This window comes from Manis javanica, chromosome X (assembly GCF_040802235.1).
Source record: "Manis javanica isolate MJ-LG chromosome X, MJ_LKY, whole genome shotgun sequence".
Taxonomy (NCBI): Eukaryota; Metazoa; Chordata; class Mammalia; order Pholidota; family Manidae; genus Manis; species Manis javanica.
The window spans coordinates 51,023,139-51,039,796 of NC_133174.1; the positions used below are offsets into that span (position 1 = coordinate 51,023,139).

General features: G+C 39.7%; 1 protein-coding gene across 13 annotated transcripts in view; it reads right to left on the reverse strand.

Moving 5' to 3' along the window:
• Positions 1-16,658, reverse strand: part of ARHGEF9 (Cdc42 guanine nucleotide exchange factor 9) — a 442,967-nt gene that overhangs the window by 83,629 nt on the left and 342,680 nt on the right. For all 13 annotated transcript variants that reach the window (XM_073228002.1, XM_073228001.1, XM_073228005.1 and 10 more), the window contains 2 exons: positions 15,212-15,403; positions 5,981-6,160 (listed from right to left, as the gene is read on the reverse strand). In XM_073228002.1, coding sequence (XP_073084103.1) covers positions 5,981-6,160; positions 15,212-15,403 — 372 coding nt within the window. The remainder of the gene's footprint in view (positions 1-5,980; positions 6,161-15,211; positions 15,404-16,658) is intronic.

Genomic DNA, 16,658 nt, shown 5'->3' on the forward strand with positions numbered 1-16,658 from the left:
GTCAGCAGAAGGAGGGACATAATAAAGATCAGAGATGAAATGAATAAAACTGAGAAGAATAAAACAATAAAAAAAATCAATGAAACCAAGAGCTGGTTCTTTGAGAAAATAAACAAAATACATAAGCCCCTAGCCAGACTTATTAAGAGAAAAAGAGAAGCTACACAGATGAACAGCATCAGAAATGAGAAAGGAAAAATAATGATGGATCCCACAGAAATACAAAAAATTATTAGAGAATACGATGAAAACCTATATGCTAACAAGCTGGGAAACCTAGAAGAAATAGACAATGTCCCAGAAAAATACAACCTTCTAAGACTGACCAAGGAAGAAACAGAAAATCTAAACAGACCAATTATAAGCAAAGAAATTGAATTAGTAATCAAAAAACTTCCCAAGAACAAAACCCCTGGACCCGATGGATTGACCACTGAATTTCATCAGACATATAGAGAAGACATAATAGCGATTATCCTTAAAGTTTTCCAAAAAATAGAAGAGGAGGAAAGACTTCCAGACTCATTCTATGAAGCCAGAATCACTCTAATACCAAAACCAAGAAAAGACCCCACCAAAAAATAAAATTACAGACCAATATCCCTGATGAACATAGATGCAAAAATACTCAACAAAATATTAGCAAACCGAATTAAAAAATACATCAAGAAGATCATACACCATGATGAAGTGGGATTCATCTCAGGGATGCAAGGATCGTACAACATTCGGAAATCCATCAACATCATCCAATATGTCAACAAAAGGAAAGACAAAAACCATGTGATCATCTCCATAGATGCTGAAAAAGCATATGACAAAATTCAACATCCATTCATGATAAAAACTCTCAAGAAAATGGGTATAGAGGGCAAGTACCTCAGTATAATAAAGGCCACATATGACAAACCCACAGCCAACATCATACTAAACAGCGAGAATCTGAAAGCTTTTCCTTTAACATCAGGAACAAGACAGGGATGCCCACTCTCCGCACGGTTATTCAACATAGTCCTGGAGGTCCTGGCCATGGCAATTAGACAAAACAAAGAAATACAAGGCATCCAGATTGGTAAAGAAGAAGCCAAACTGTCACTATTTGCAGATGACATTTGGTAAAGAAGAAGCCAAACTGTCACTATTTGCAGATGACATGATATTGTACATGAAAAAATGTTAAAGACTCCACTCCAAAACTACTAGAACTAATATCTGAACTCAGCAAAGTTGCGGGTTACAAAATTAGTACATAGAAATCTGTTGCTTTCCTATACACTAACAATGAACTAGCAGAGAAGAGAAATCAGGAAAACAATTCCATTCACAATTGCAACAAAAAGAATAAAATACCTAGGAATAAACCTAACCAAGGAAGTGAGAGACCTATACCCTGAAAACCACAAGACACTCTTAAGAGAAATTAAAGAAGACATTAAGAAATGGAAACTCATCCCATGCTCTTGGCTAGAAAGAATTAATACTGTCAAAATGGCTATTCTGCCTAAAGCAATCTACAGATTCAATGTAAGGCCTATCAAACTACCAACAGCATTCTTCAACGAACTGGAACAATTAGTTCAAAAATTCATATGGAACCACAAAGGACCCCAAATAGCCAAAGCAATCCTAAGACCTAAGAAGGAAGAATAAAGCAGGGGGGATCTCACTTGCCAATTTAAAGCTCTACTACAAAGCCACAGTAATCAAGACAATTTGGTAGTGGCACAAGAACAGAGCCATAGACACGTGGCACAGAATAGAGAGTCCAGATATTAACCCAAACATATATGGTCAATTAATATATGATAAAGGAGCCATGGACATACAATGGGGAAATGTATGTCCTCTTCAACAGCTGGTGTTGGCAAAACTGAACAGCTACATGTATGAGAATGAAACTGGATCACTGTCTAACCCCATACATAAAAGTAAATTTTTAATGGATTAAAGACCTGAATGGAAGTTATGAAACCATAAAACTCTTAGAAAAAAACATAGGCAAAAATCTCCTGGACATAAATATGAGGGACTTCTTCATGAACATATCTTCCCGGGCAAGGGAAACAAAAGCAAAAATGAAGAAGTGGGACTACATCAAACTGAAAAGCTTCCACGCAGCAAAGGACACCACCAGTAGAACAAAAAGACATCCTACCGTATGGGAAAATATATTCATAAATGACAGATCCAATAAAGGGTTGACATCCAAAATATATAAAGAGCTCATGTACCTCAACAAACAAAAAGCAAATAATCCAATCAAAAAATGTTTAGAGTACCTGAACAGACAGTTCTCCAAAGAAGAAATTCACATGGCCAACAGGCACATGAAAAGATGCTCCACATCACTAGTGATCAGAGAAATGCAAATTAAAACCACAATGTGATATCACCTCACACCAGTAAGGATAGCCACCATTCAAAAGACAAACAACAAGAAATGTTGGTGAGGATGTGGAGAAAGAGGAACCCTCCTACACTGCTGGTGGGAATGTAAATTAGTTCAACCATTGTGGAAAGCAATGTGGAGGTTCCTAAAAAACTAAAAATAGAAATACTTTTTGACCCAGGAATTCCACTCCTAGGAATATGCCCAACAAATACAAGTTCCCAGATTCAAAAAGGCATATGCACCCCTATGTTTATTGCAGCATTATTTACAATAGCCAAGATATGGAAGCAACCTAAGTGCCCATCAGTAGATGAATAGATAAAGAAGAGGTGGTACATACACACAATGGAATACTATTCAGCCATAAGAAAGAAACAAATCCTACCATTTGCTACAACATGGATGGAGCTAGAGGTTATTATGCTCAGTGAAGTAAGCCAGGCAGAGAAAGACAAGTAGTAAATGATTTTCCTCATTTTGAGGTATAACAACGAAGCAAAACTGAAGGAACAAAACAGCATCAGGTTCACAGACTCTGAGAAGTGACTAGTGGTTACCAAAGGCGAGGGGTGTGGGAGGGTGGGTTGGGAGGGGTGGAGAAGAGGATTAAGAGGTATTATAATTTTCACACATGGTGTGTGGGGGTCACATGGAAGACAGTGTAGCACAGAGAAGACAAGTAGTGACTCTGTGGCATCTTACTACACTGATGGACATTGACTGCAATGGGGTATGGGGAAGAACTTGATAATATGGGTGAATGTAGTAACCACATTGCTTTTCATGTGAAATATTCATAAGAGTGCATATCAGTAATACCTTACTAAAAAACTGTAGTAAAATAAGACATGAACAGACACTTAACCAAAATTTTATACACATGGCATATAAGCACATGAAAAAAATGCTCAACATCATTAGTTATTAGGGAAATGCAAATTAGAACAATGAAATACCACTACACACCTATTAGAATGGCTAAAATAAAAAAAATATTGATAATACCAAGTGCTGGCAACCATGTGGAGCAATTGGAACTCATATATTAGAAGTGAGAATGCAAATAGGTATAGCATCTTTAGAAAAGAGTTTGGTAGTGTTATAAAATTTCAGAACACTTACTATGCAACCCTGGTAAACCCACAGATGTAAACAACCTAGTAAATAATCCAGATGTCCTGGAATGTACCTATGATGGGTGGTATTAGTAAGTAATAAAAATCAACTAGTGATACATGCAACAAAATGGATGAATATTAAAGACATTATGTCAAGTGAACAAAGCTACACAACAAATGATTACTACTGCATGATTCCATTTATACGATGTTGTCAGAAAAGTAAAATTACAGTAACAGAGAGCAAATCAGTGTTCACCAAGGGTGAGTGGTGGGAGCATAGACTGACTACAAAGACAGAAAGAGATAACTTGAAGTGATCAAAATGTTCTATATGTCGATCATGTTGGTAGTTACATATACAATTATATATATATTTGTTAAAGCTCATTGAGTTATAAACTTATAATTGGTGAATCTTATTGTAAGTAAATTTTACCTAAACAAATCTGATAAGAAATGAAATCCCAGAACAGAATAATATAAGGGTAAACTAATTTTTTAAATAAAAAGCTAAGAAATACAGAGAAAAGGATAATATACCATGACTGGTAGGATTTATCTCAGTAATACAATGTTCATTTAACATATAAAAATCATCCAAACCACATTTGCAGATTATGGGTAGAAGCATATGATCATTTCAATAGATCAGTGTGGTTCTTTTTGTTCCTCAGGAGACATCTTACAATGGCTGGAGACATTTTTGGTTGCTACAAATATTGTGGGTATGCTACTGGAATAGAGACCAGGAATGCTATTAAACACCCTATAAAGCACAAGGCAGGCTCCAATTGAGAAGCACTATTCTGTTTTACCTTCTGCACTCATCACTATGATACCTACCCATATTGCTATACAGTACATTCATCTATTCTGTTCTTTCTTGCTACACACTACCCCACAGTAAGCATCCCCCATATGATTCTTATCCATCCCCTAATGATAAACATCTAAGTTGCTTCTAATTGCACTCCACCACACAACACTGCCATGAAATCAACAGCCTTGCAAATGTTCCCTCATGAACCTGTGTGGGAATTTCTCTGGGATATAAATTCAGGAATGGAACAACTAGATCATACATATGCTTAACTTTGGTAAATACCTACCCAGGTATTTTCTGGAGTGGCTGAACTAGTTTAAATACTCTGCAGAAGAGTTAACATGTCAGAACTGAGACTGCTATCCTTAGAAGTCTGATTGAAAGGTTGGCCCTTGACTGGCATCTTGGAACTTGGCTCTCAAGAGGGTTCTCACTATTCCCTAACAAGAGTGACTCACTGTGCCTAAACTGTTTTTATAAACAGTATGATTTATGTTGAACATCTGCTCTTTTTCTGGGAGTCTGGATTTTAGTACATGCTAGGCAGAGGGTGTCTATGTGACCAGCCCCCCATAAAAATCTGGGGCAATGAGTCCCTAATGAGTTTTTCTGGTAGACAACATTTCAGATGTGTTGTCACCTGTGTGACCCCTCTTGGAGAGAACTCTTGGAAGCTTTCACCTAGTTTCTTTCAGACTTTGACCCATGTGTCTTTTCCTTCTGCTGATTTTGTTTTGTATTTTTAGCTGTAATAAATCATACTGTGAGTATGACTACATCCTGAGTCCTATGAGTCCTTCTAGCAAATCACCAATCATAGAGGTGGTCTTAGGGATATCTCCCCAGCACACATTCCCATAGGCAAAGCAGGAGAATTTGCAAGAAGACTTACTTTTAGCTGCACGTTTTATGAGTCATTTGAATTTTGTATCATGTGCACATATTACCTCTTTAAAAATAAATACTTCATGAAAAGGGGGAAAAGAAGTTGTCAAAACAAATAGGTTGCCTGCAAATGACACCTAAAAGATATTAAAAAACCACAGAGGTATACAATGAAAGCTTCTCATATTCCATATGAGGAAGGCCAAAGAAGGTGAGGGACTTACCTAAAGTTACCCAGTCATTTACAGACAGGACTGAAATCCTCACTTTCCTGTTTCCTAACACTCCTTCCTCTAAGTCACATGGCCCCTTTCCCTACACTTGTCATTTCCCCCACCCTAGTGCTCTCCCATAAATACCTTGCAGCAGCCTACTTTCATGCTGACCATGGATTCTCCTATTTCTCAGATTCCTAGTTTTTCATGCAGTGAGAATGTTCAAGATTCCCTCCCAAAACACTGAGTTTCATGGAAACTGAACCCAACAGAAACAAAAAGAGAAGCTGATGAAAAATCCTACTGGTAACTGCCCAGAAGGAGAGAGAAAAGGAAAGGGAACAGTAAAGAAAATGAGTCTTAGACCAAATTACAGTACATTCCTAAGTCCCCATGCCCTGGCAAGGGGGTCAACATCAGGGTCAGGGAGGAATCCAGCTCCTGTCAGAAGACAAAGCAGCTGTGCAGGACCAGATAATACAGATAATCCTTCCATTGTTTCCTAACCTCTCTCAAAACCTTCCCCAAAGGGGAAAATGCTTACGTGCTCCAGGAAGCAGGGTCCTATCTCGCTGAGGTGGGGGTCATCATTATTGTACTGTTTTTCCAAGTCTCTCACGAAGCCCATCTGAAACCTGTAGATGTCTTCAATGTTTCCAAAGATTACCTTCATTTGCTCATCACTGAACATATCCCTTCTCTTCCGGCATTGCTTCAGGTAGCCCTGCAAACAAAGGAAAAGCTTAAAGTAAGGATGCCTCTGCTCTTCCTCAAGAGCTTTATCACTTCCTAAGCGTTTGGGGACCTCATTTCAGTTCCATGAACTAGACAGAGAATAATCATTGCCATTCTACATATGAGGAAACTGAAGTTTAGAAAAGGAATTCACTCTACCTGTGAGTAATTAGGAAAGCTGGATCTCAAGCAAAGGTCTTCACAGTGCAAAGACTCTAGAGTATGGAGCTTTGCTCACCATTCCCTATGACATGAACCCCAAAAGTCATAGGGTCCTTTCTCAGAAGCTGGTTAAGCACAAACATTTTTACTCATGTTAGTAGTTACTGATTTAGCTAGATCCATTCACATCTCTGAAGTTTTACTTCTTACAGGAGCAATCTAAAAGGCTTTAATAACTTTGTAAACAATTTGGCAATAGGCCCAGGCAGGAAAACTTTCCCAAAGGGAAGAGGAACTGGCAAATCCAAATGATTCCTCACAGCGAATGTCTTAGCCATCTCAGGAAGCTGGCCAGGGGAGATCAATTTGGATGAGCTCAGCCAACAGATTCAGAAGTACCCAGGTATGGTCTTTTTAAAATGTTAAGGACATATTTGTGAATTAATACACTTGGCCAAAAGATGAAAGGGAAGAATCAATGAAAGAGCAATTGGTCTGTTAAGAGAGCACCAAGAGAATAACAAGACCCAGGGCACACCACAAGTCAGAACAAAAGAAGCCATGGTCTTCCATTCTGAACCTACTGGTGTAGATTTTTAGGAGTGGTTACTATCTTTATTAGAAATCATTAGTATGTGAAAATGTCTTTGGTGACAATAAATTATTGTTACTTGCTTTCATCTAAAAGCTTTATGTGATTTTCCTAACACCTTTCTTAAGTGTTTAGCCTCTAATAAGAAGTACTGTAGTGATCGACTTAAAACTTCTGTCCCTGTCCGACCTCCACTTTGTCTTCCCTAACACAGCTTCCAATGAGGTCAATCTAGGCATACTTAAGGAAGATCCTCAACCCTGGCTTCAATACCCTTTATCAACTCCTACCAAAATCCCACATCCCTTATCTCTTCTCACCATCCAATTGAGCCATTAATTAGTATCTTTCAACAGTTTGCAAATTAATAGTCTATGCTTGTGTTGACATTTAATTCATGGCAGTTGCCTTCATTGACTTACACACTCAGGATGTCCTGCACCCATTAATATCCAATTCCTGACCAGGAAGAAGACTCTATTCCCAGAATACCCTTTTGACTCCACTCCCTTTTCTGAAATAACTCACAAATTCTGCCTCCTCAGAAGCTTTCCTTGACTAACAGGGAGAGTGGCAATAAACTCCTCTAGGCTCCTCCCTATCTAATACGTAATTCCCAGGGTTTGCTTGCCTCTGTCTTTCTCCCCTCTCTTCCTCTCTCTCTTCCTTACCCTATCACCTTTGGAAGTGTCTTAGCTACAGTAGAATGTGGAAAGCAGTGAGCGTATCATCTGGCAGGAACTTTTCCATCTTGACATTGGGCAAGGGGGCACAGACTTCCTCACCCTTCTCCCAATTTTTCTTCCTAAGGTAGGCCTATGAGCATAGCTGTAAAAAAAATGGTAACATTGTCATATCAGCATGTCACTTCTGGATAAGTAGTAGGTATTTGTGAGTGACCATACTGGGAGACAGAAGAAGCCAGCCTGGACAGTTCTATTAATCCCCTGAGAAGCCAGTTTAGAAATACTTGATAGATTTGTTCACTGTTTCCATTTGAAAGGTCTCAGGGAAGAAACAAATTACCATCAAATCCCCAAAGTACAGCAAGGATGCTAGATTTCAACATCAGTATGGGATATAACAGAAATGAAAAAGAAGAAAAAAGTGGGCTCTGGAAAATAAAGAATAAATAGAGATGCCAGTGCAGCTTTCCAATTCCACAAATTTGTTATTTGGCACTGCCAAGGACACCATTTTCTTTCAATTATATTACGTGTGTTATAGCAAGGGAGCATTAAGATATACAGTATGAAAAATGTAACTTCCCATAGGACAGTGGTACCCTAGAGTGTTTTGTCAACTGTTTTTATTTAAACCTAATGCTAGATTATAAATATATTGTGGTACATTTAGCTTGGTGAAATATTACATAGCCATTAAAAATGATTATTAGGAAGACTATCTAGAAACAAGGAGAAGTGTTTATGATATAATATTAAAAAGCAGAACACAAAATGGTATGTTACTATGAAAACTACACTGTAAATACATATACATATGGATAGATTTGAAGGAATTATACAAAAGTGTGAACAGTTCTATTTGGTGGATTCCAGTTGATTTTGTTCCTATTTTCAAACTTCCTTTAATGCTGTTTCAGATTGACTTTATGATTAAAAAAAGGGAAAAAACATCCTTGCCAGAAGACTGTAAAGAAAATATAGCCTTAAGAAGACCGTCTTGAGTACAATATAACCAGTGAAAGTTAGAGAACCCAGTGCACTCTCAAAATCCCTGGCCCTAGTGGTTAAGACTTGCTGAAAGGATTAAAAATAGAAACTGTCTTTATCAAGGATGTAAGAGATGGGATATAAGAATATTAGAGTAGTCTGAGAATGCCATAATGTCACCCTAGCCCCTATGCCACACAACTGTATGGGCTTCTGAGGGGAGAAAGATCAGGACAGATGACTAGTTCCGTGGAGTCTTGCTTTTATTTTTCATCCCCTTCCTTTTGCTGACCTGGTAACTATATCAAAATTTACACAGCAACAATGAATGGAGGTTTGGCTAAGGGGTCAGTTAATATTTGTTTCTTCTCATTCACTCATTTCTGAGCGTATATAAGCTTAAGATAAGCTGGCAGTGGAATGTGACGACCATAAAACCTAATGCTATTTTAAGTTAGAGAAAAGGAAGAAACAGATTGCAAGGGTGGAAAGTGAGAAGTAATAGGAAGGTAGTCAGTCACACCACTACAGGAGAGCATCATTCAAGTCTGAGCCTTGTTTTCAGAGTAATATGGAGAAAAGGATACAGAGCCAGAGGGGAGTAAGCAGAGTAGAGGGCCTGTAAAGCAACAGCATGAAGAATGGTGGAAGGCACCAGGGCTGTCTGTTCTGGAGAAGAGAAGATTCAGGGGACTTCTGAGGGCCTTTTATAGGGCAGAGGGAGCAGAAGGGGTCTGTGGTTCTTAGTACCAAGTATGCTTTGAATACTCTCTAGTCCCATATGAATGGTAAGAGAAGACAGGGTAATATGGGAGTAGGTGCAAACTGATTGAACAGGGGCAGTTTCTGAGAGCCTAGGAGTAAAGTGGGCATGGGAGGAAGGCAGGACAATAGTAATTAAGAGTACTGTGGGAATTATCAAATTAATTACAGTCAGCATGAATTATCCCTGAAAAAAGCCATGAAAAAAGATTCAGCCATAAAAAAAATGATTTACAGGGCTCCTTTCAGCTCTGACATTCTAGAGGTCTGGTGGGAGGCCTGATAAACATCTTGAAGTTAATTTTAAGAAAATTAAGGAATGATGACCATGGTTGTCCTGCTCACAGCTGTACCCAGTTTAACACAGAACCTAGCATATAGTTGCTGCTCAATAATGTATGTTGAATAAATGTAAAATGACTAGCTCTTCTCATGTTAATGATAACAAAAGGTAAGTTAGAAACAGAATGCTTAAATTAATGTTTTTGTCTTTTCTTCTTTCCCTTTTTGGACCAGGAAACCATTTCTTCAAATGAAACAAAACCATTAAAAAACAAAAGGATGACAGGAAAAAGACACAACATGGAAAACTGAAAGAATTAGTATCTGGCATATATAAGGGTCTCCTATAAATCAGCAGGAGAAATATGAGAAACTACAGGAAAATTGGCAAAAGATGAGAACAGAGTCTGGAATATCCAGGTGGTATAGATAGGTAGGACCTAGGGCAGCCAGAAACCCATGAGCTGGTGACATTATGCAGATGAGCTGCTTCATCCCTTTACCTTAGTATGCTGTACAAATACTACTGCTTTATACAATGTGTTGTCATTTTCTATGTGTACACCAAGATGTAAAATTGGGAAGTATCACAATAGGCAATTTACAGAAAAAGAAAACCCAAATGACTAGTAAGTTTGAAAACCCCAGACTTAAACATACCAATGGAAATTACTTGAAGCAACAGCATAATAAACTCAACTAGACCTAAGGAAGAATTTCTTAGTGGTGAAGGGTATGAGACACTAATGCAAATGACCAAGGAAAGCTGGTACAGCTTCTCTGGAGGCATTTGAGGACAGAATTTATTTCACAGATATGGGATGCCTGAGAGAGGCAGATGAGGCAACTTTGTAAGGCATCTTCAGTTTTGTTTACCCTGTGCTTCAATATCCTGATTATGAGTTCTAAGGTTATAAGAGGCAATACCACCAATCATTGGTCAAAGTAACATAGAACTAAGCCAAGGCTCTCTTTATCCCAAAGTATTTAGAAAGAAGAATGTCATCTTTTGCAGAGAACTCATTAAAAAAGATTTTTTCTCTTACTGGCATCACTGAATGACTTTGATAAAGTCACTTTATTTCCTGCTTCCTCATTTATAAAATGAGGGTATTTTATTTTAAATGTCTGTAAAGCACTTTTTGCTCCTAGAGGTAAAAAAATATATTCTATAACAGACAGGGACTTTTTTTCTATACTGAATGCAGTGTCCCCCATTTCACTTTCAATAGCACAAGAGTGGGAAGTGTTTAGAGATCTCCCTTATCCTGCAGAAAGAGTAGATTATGCTATGTTAACAAATCCATGCCTGCGTAAGGTGTGCCTCCATGGGTACCAAAGAAGAATGGCAGAAAATACAGAAGTAACCTATATCTTTACCATAGCGTTCTCTAGTGAGTGCATAGAATTGGAGAAAGTAAAATCCAAACAGCACTTACTTAAAGAGCAATCCTTCCAATCCACTCATTTTAGAACTGGGGAACAAGGCTTAGGTTGGAAAAGATTCATCTGAGGTTCCTCAGCCAAGCAGTGACCAAGGTGGGACCTGAACCTGAGACTACCCATTCTGAGTCTGGCATTGCTCCTCATAGCTTTTGGTTTGGAAGTGATACAATCTTGGGCTAAAAACTGTCTTCTGTTCCAGCTAAAACAGAGTTTTCTCCACACTTCTTTTGCTCTAGCTAACCCTTCCTTTGACACTTGTGGTAGCAGTTGGGACAGAGATATTTCCCATTTAATTTCTTAATTCAGCACCAAAAATAATTAAGAAATATGGAACAAACAGATCACCAACAAAAGCTTTGCCTTGGGTGGATGGATTGTACAAGTCCTCAAAGCAGGGACATAGCACTCCTCCTCTGGAAAGACAAACACTTCCGTTGTTGACCTGAGCTTGTGCCCTGTAGGAGGAGGCAAAGATGTTTTGGAGTTGGGAACAGGAGATCCTTCTAAGGCTAAAGGACTCCCACTTGGCCAGTGCTTGAGAACTCTGAGAAAGTAACTTTGCCTTTTAGAGGTTCAGTCTGTTGGTCTAGAAAATAGGAATAACAATAAACCTTTGTTCTGTCTGGAAACCAAATGGCATAAGATGTGAATGTACTTTGCCAAAGTAGTGCACACAGTGAGCACTTATATTTAATTCTGACTTTCAGCAAAATTTGAGCCAGGCACTGTGTTAGGTTTTAAGGATACATCAGTAAATCAATAGGTGAAAACCCCTGCCCCTCATGGAATTTATATTCTAGTAGGGGAAATAGAAAATAAACAAAACATATAAGCAAATTATATAAAATGTCAGCAATATGCACAAAAGCAGAAAAGGGGGAAAGATAATACAAGGTTACAATTTTAAATAAAAACGTCAGGGAAGGTCTCAAGGAGAAAGTGATACTTTAATAAAGACCTGAAGGAGGAAAGGAAGGGAGCTATGCAGACACCTAAGGGAGAACTGCTCTAAGCAGAGACAAAAGCCATTGAAAAAGCTGTGAGGGGGAAACATGCAAGGCATTTTTTAAGTAATAGCAAGAGGCCAGTGTGGCTGGAGTAGTCCAAGTGTGTGAGAAAGGAGAAGGAGATGAAGTCACAGAATTAAGGAGGGATAGGTCATACAGGGTTTTGTAGGTAATAATGAGAACTTTGGCTTTTACTCAGGGAGAAATGTGACCCACTGGAGGGTTTTGAGCAGAGGAGCTATATGACCCTGACTTAGGTCTTGACAGCATCCCTTGGCTGCTGGGTAATGAACAGGCTCTACTTAGTTGTATTCAGACCCTATGACATTATACGGCAGCTATCATTTTACAGCAGTGTCCCTCAAACTTTAGTATATAGTATAAGTCAAATGGGAACCTTGTTAAAATGCAGATTTGGACTCAGTTGGTCTGGAGTGGAGCTAAAGATTCTGCATTTCTAACAAGCTCCCAGGGGATTCAGATGCTGCTTGTCTATGACAAAATACTTTGAGGTTTGAAGGTAGGAGCTATGTCCAGGGTCTGTCATGGAGCAGAACTCGGCTAAATGTTTGCTGAATGAGTAACATGTCAGTGGTATGACACCCAATGCCACATAGCACACTCCAGAGGATATTTTTTTTCAATTATCAGCCATTTGTGTGGAGGTAGGAAGAAGATAAAAAGATCAAAGAAAGACATGGAGAGATGGATGAATATATGCAAAGGGAGGGGAAAGAAAGTATTTTCCAAATACTTACAATATTATGTTTATTTAATTTCCTCAATAAACGTTAAGAGGTTGGTACAATGATTGTCCACTGGACAAATCAGAATATTGAAGGTCAGAGGAATTAAGGGGCACTTTCAAGGTCACGGGGTTAATTAGTTGTTAGGATGTAAAAGCTACTACTTCATGCCCCCAGAGCCTTTGTTATTTCTACCCTACCTCATGTGAGGATAAACTGTAACCTTCCTGGGAGGAGTGAGAAAATGAGGTGAAGAAAGGGCACAGTTCTTGGCCTTGACCTTTCCACAGCTGCACTAACCAATGTGGTTGTCATTAGTTACATGTGGCTACTTAAATTAAAATTAAAAACAATTTAAAATTCCATTTCTCAGTCATACTAGCCACATTTCAAGTCCTCAATAGCCATAGATGGCTGGCTAGTGGCTACTGAATTATAAAGTACAGATATAGAACATTTTCATAACTATAAAAAGTTCTATGGGCAGCACTGCTCTAAAGAACTAAGAACTTTGAAAAATGTTAGAGCTACACTATTGACTCCAAAGTGGGACCTGGCCCCATTCAACAGGGCTGGGGGACATAGTAAGACCCCTGACATCTCATCTGGAAGGAAGGGGATAAAAATACTCAAAGCACAGTATAATGAGTCATAAAAATACATCTTTGGTCATTCATATGGCCAAATATACATTTCCAAGCTGTATGTGGTCTTCAGTCACAGTTCCTGAGAACACTGCAGAGTCTTAAAGGTGAAATGGGTGTCTTGTCATGTTAATGAGAGACTTTTGGATACCCACCTAAGGACAGGGGATGGAGGCTGAATCAACCAGTGGCCAATAATTTAGTCAATCATGACTATGCAATGAAGCCCTCACAAAAACCCCTGAGAGGAGCTTATCTCTCTTTGCTCTCTGGGATCATGCTTTTCTGTTGGAGAGGAAGCTTCTATACTTGGGGAATCAGAACACCTCCGTGTGCCACCCAGCCAGGCCCCAAGCTCCACAAGGATAGAAACTCCTTTATTTGGGACCTATGTATCTCTTCATCTGGCTGTTAACTTGTATCCTTTATGGTATCCTTTATTAAACTGGTAAACATGTTTTCCTGAGTTCTGTGAGCAGCTCTAGCAAATTAATGGAACCTAAGGGGGAGGTCGTTGGAACCTCAAATCTGTAGCCATAGGTCAGAAGCACAGGTAACAGGCTGGGGCTTGCAACCAGCATCTGGAGTTGGGGGTGGAGGGCAGTCTTGTAGGAGGGAACCCTTAACCTGGGAATCTGGTGCTGTCTCTGGGCAGATAGCATCAGAATTGAGTTGTCAGACACCCTACTAGTGTTTAAGAATTTCTTGGTGTTGTGAGTGTAGGAAGATCCCCCCCTCCCTCCCACACACACATTGGAATCCTGTCCAGGAACCCAAAGGGATTTAAGCAGCACATCATTGCAAACTGGTTCAAGAAGAATGCTATAGCATGTGCCTCTATGTGTGTGAGAGAAATCCTTTTAAAAACATCCTTTTCTCCATTTCACACTGGTTTTCCCACACTGTTTAGTAAAATGTCCTTTGAAAATGCCAGCTTGTCTCTGCTGAGCTCAAAGGAGGATAAGGAAAAGGGCTCTTATCCTCATTCACCAAGATGGAAAGGATGGAGTTAGGGAATGTGGAGCTACAGGTCTTGTAGGGCAGTGGCATACTGAAGAAGCTGAGACTGGTCCACCCAGCCTTTATCTCCTATAGATTCCTCTCCCTAAGCATTTTTTGGCCCACACCCAAAACCAGTGTTCTCCAGGTGAAGGAGGAGGACTAGCAACATCAGTATTACCAGGGATGTCTGTTAAACAAAGCGATGCATGCGCTTTACCCCAGATTGAGAATTCACAACTCGGTGGGGGTGGGGAGTAGAAGAGGGCTGGAATCTGCACGTGTAACAAATTCCACTAGGGGCTCTGGTGCACATCAAGTTTGTGAACCATTGCTTAGAGGGAGATGTGTTTTGCTTTAATGAATGAGGTCAGGCCCTTACATGGCATAGCAACAACTGGATCAAAACCCAAGAGGATAGGGTGAAGATTCAAGGGCGGGAAGGAAGGAAGTAGAGAGAGAAAGAGAGAGACAGAGAATATGGATATAAATACGAATATGAATATGGAAGTTAGACAGGCAGACAGAGAAAAGGAGAGAAACAGAGAGACTGAGAAACCCCAAGGGAAGTTTTACACATTGAACCATCTAGAAGGTCAGTACAACCATTTCTTCCAATATCTTGGGATTATCACAGATAGGGCCCAGGGGGATTGTTAGTTCCTCACAGAAGTGCCCTTTACCCCATCCAAAATGTCCCCACATGCACTATCATAGCTGAGCCTACCTCACAAATGTCCTTGAGGTGCTTGATGTAATGACGCTCAGTGCTCATGATCTCATTGATGACATTGGCTCGCATCTGGTCCCGGTTCTGTAGTGGCCTGCCCAGACAGAGGCAATCTGAGCTGGGGTCCAGATGCCCATTCTGCACATCACTGGGCCCTTCTTCCACCCCATCCTCCTGGTTCACCCAGAGCTGTGGAAACAGACAGAAGAAGAATAATGGAGCAACTTCCTTTTTTGAGGAGTTTCCAGCCATGTAGAAAATGGATAAGCTAAATTCTTCAGGTATTAACAAAGCCTTCAAACAGAGGTATCAGGTAATTACATGTCAGGCCTTGATCTAGGGTGACTTGCTGGCCCTAGGCATGAGTTTAATCCTCTCTAGGCCTCGGGTAACCTATCTATAAATTGGAGGATGGGAAAGGATGGGATTAAATCACTACCAAGAGACTTCTTGGTTAAGGTTTTAGAGTAGAGAAAAGTTATGTGAGGCAGAACGTATTCATGCTGGAGCATATCTAGGCAGCACAGCTGGACCTAAAAAAAAGTAAGAATTAAGGTATACATCTTGGTACCACAGCTGGATTACTGTCAAACACACCTATGAGCATGCAGACCAATGTTGGATACTGGAGTGGGCACCATAAAAATGGGCCTTCAGTGTTGATTTGCATCAAAGCATGTACAGATAATCATTAAAATTTGACTGTATCATTCCTTAGTTATGCAAAGATTTATACTTCCTCAAAGTTGGAATGGAGATAGCAAAATGTTCTTGTACCACATAATAGCAACAGCTGTTGCCTGAACACTTACTATATACCAGCCACTATGCTAAGAGCTTTAAATGAACTGTATTATTCAGTCCTGTTAGACAAGTTCTATTACTACTATCATTTCATAGAAGAGATGGAGACTCAGAAAAGTTAAGGAATTTGTCCCAAGTCACACAGTTAGGAAGCAAAGGAACTGGGGTAGGAACCAGGCAGTCTGACTCCAGAGCTTTTCCTCTTAGCCATTATGCTAGCAGCATTGTGCCTCTGGTGCTGAGAAAAAGAGGAAAAGAGTATGGAAGGGCTTGGGCCAAGATGAGCTGAGAATTATCAGACTCATCAGATATGGGTACTGTTGGTAGTGGTTGAGACTATCCACTCCAAATAATGAAGGCAAAGGGATGCAGAAAAAAACCTTCATTGGAAGCCCTGGTGGCATGTCTCTGGATCTGGGATGACTTAGCTTGAAACAAGGAGATGGTTCATTTCACCCCAGTGCTAGGAAGGAGGAAAATCATGGAGTTAGGGAGAAAAGGAAGGGTGGGACCTTAGGAAAAGAGGTAAAATCTTCCAGGGGCATTAGCCAAAGAAATTGTCAGTTGTCTCAACAGCTTTAATCAAGAACCATCTTTCCCCTCCAAATCTACCCCCAGCTTTTTCCACATTCCTGCCTCA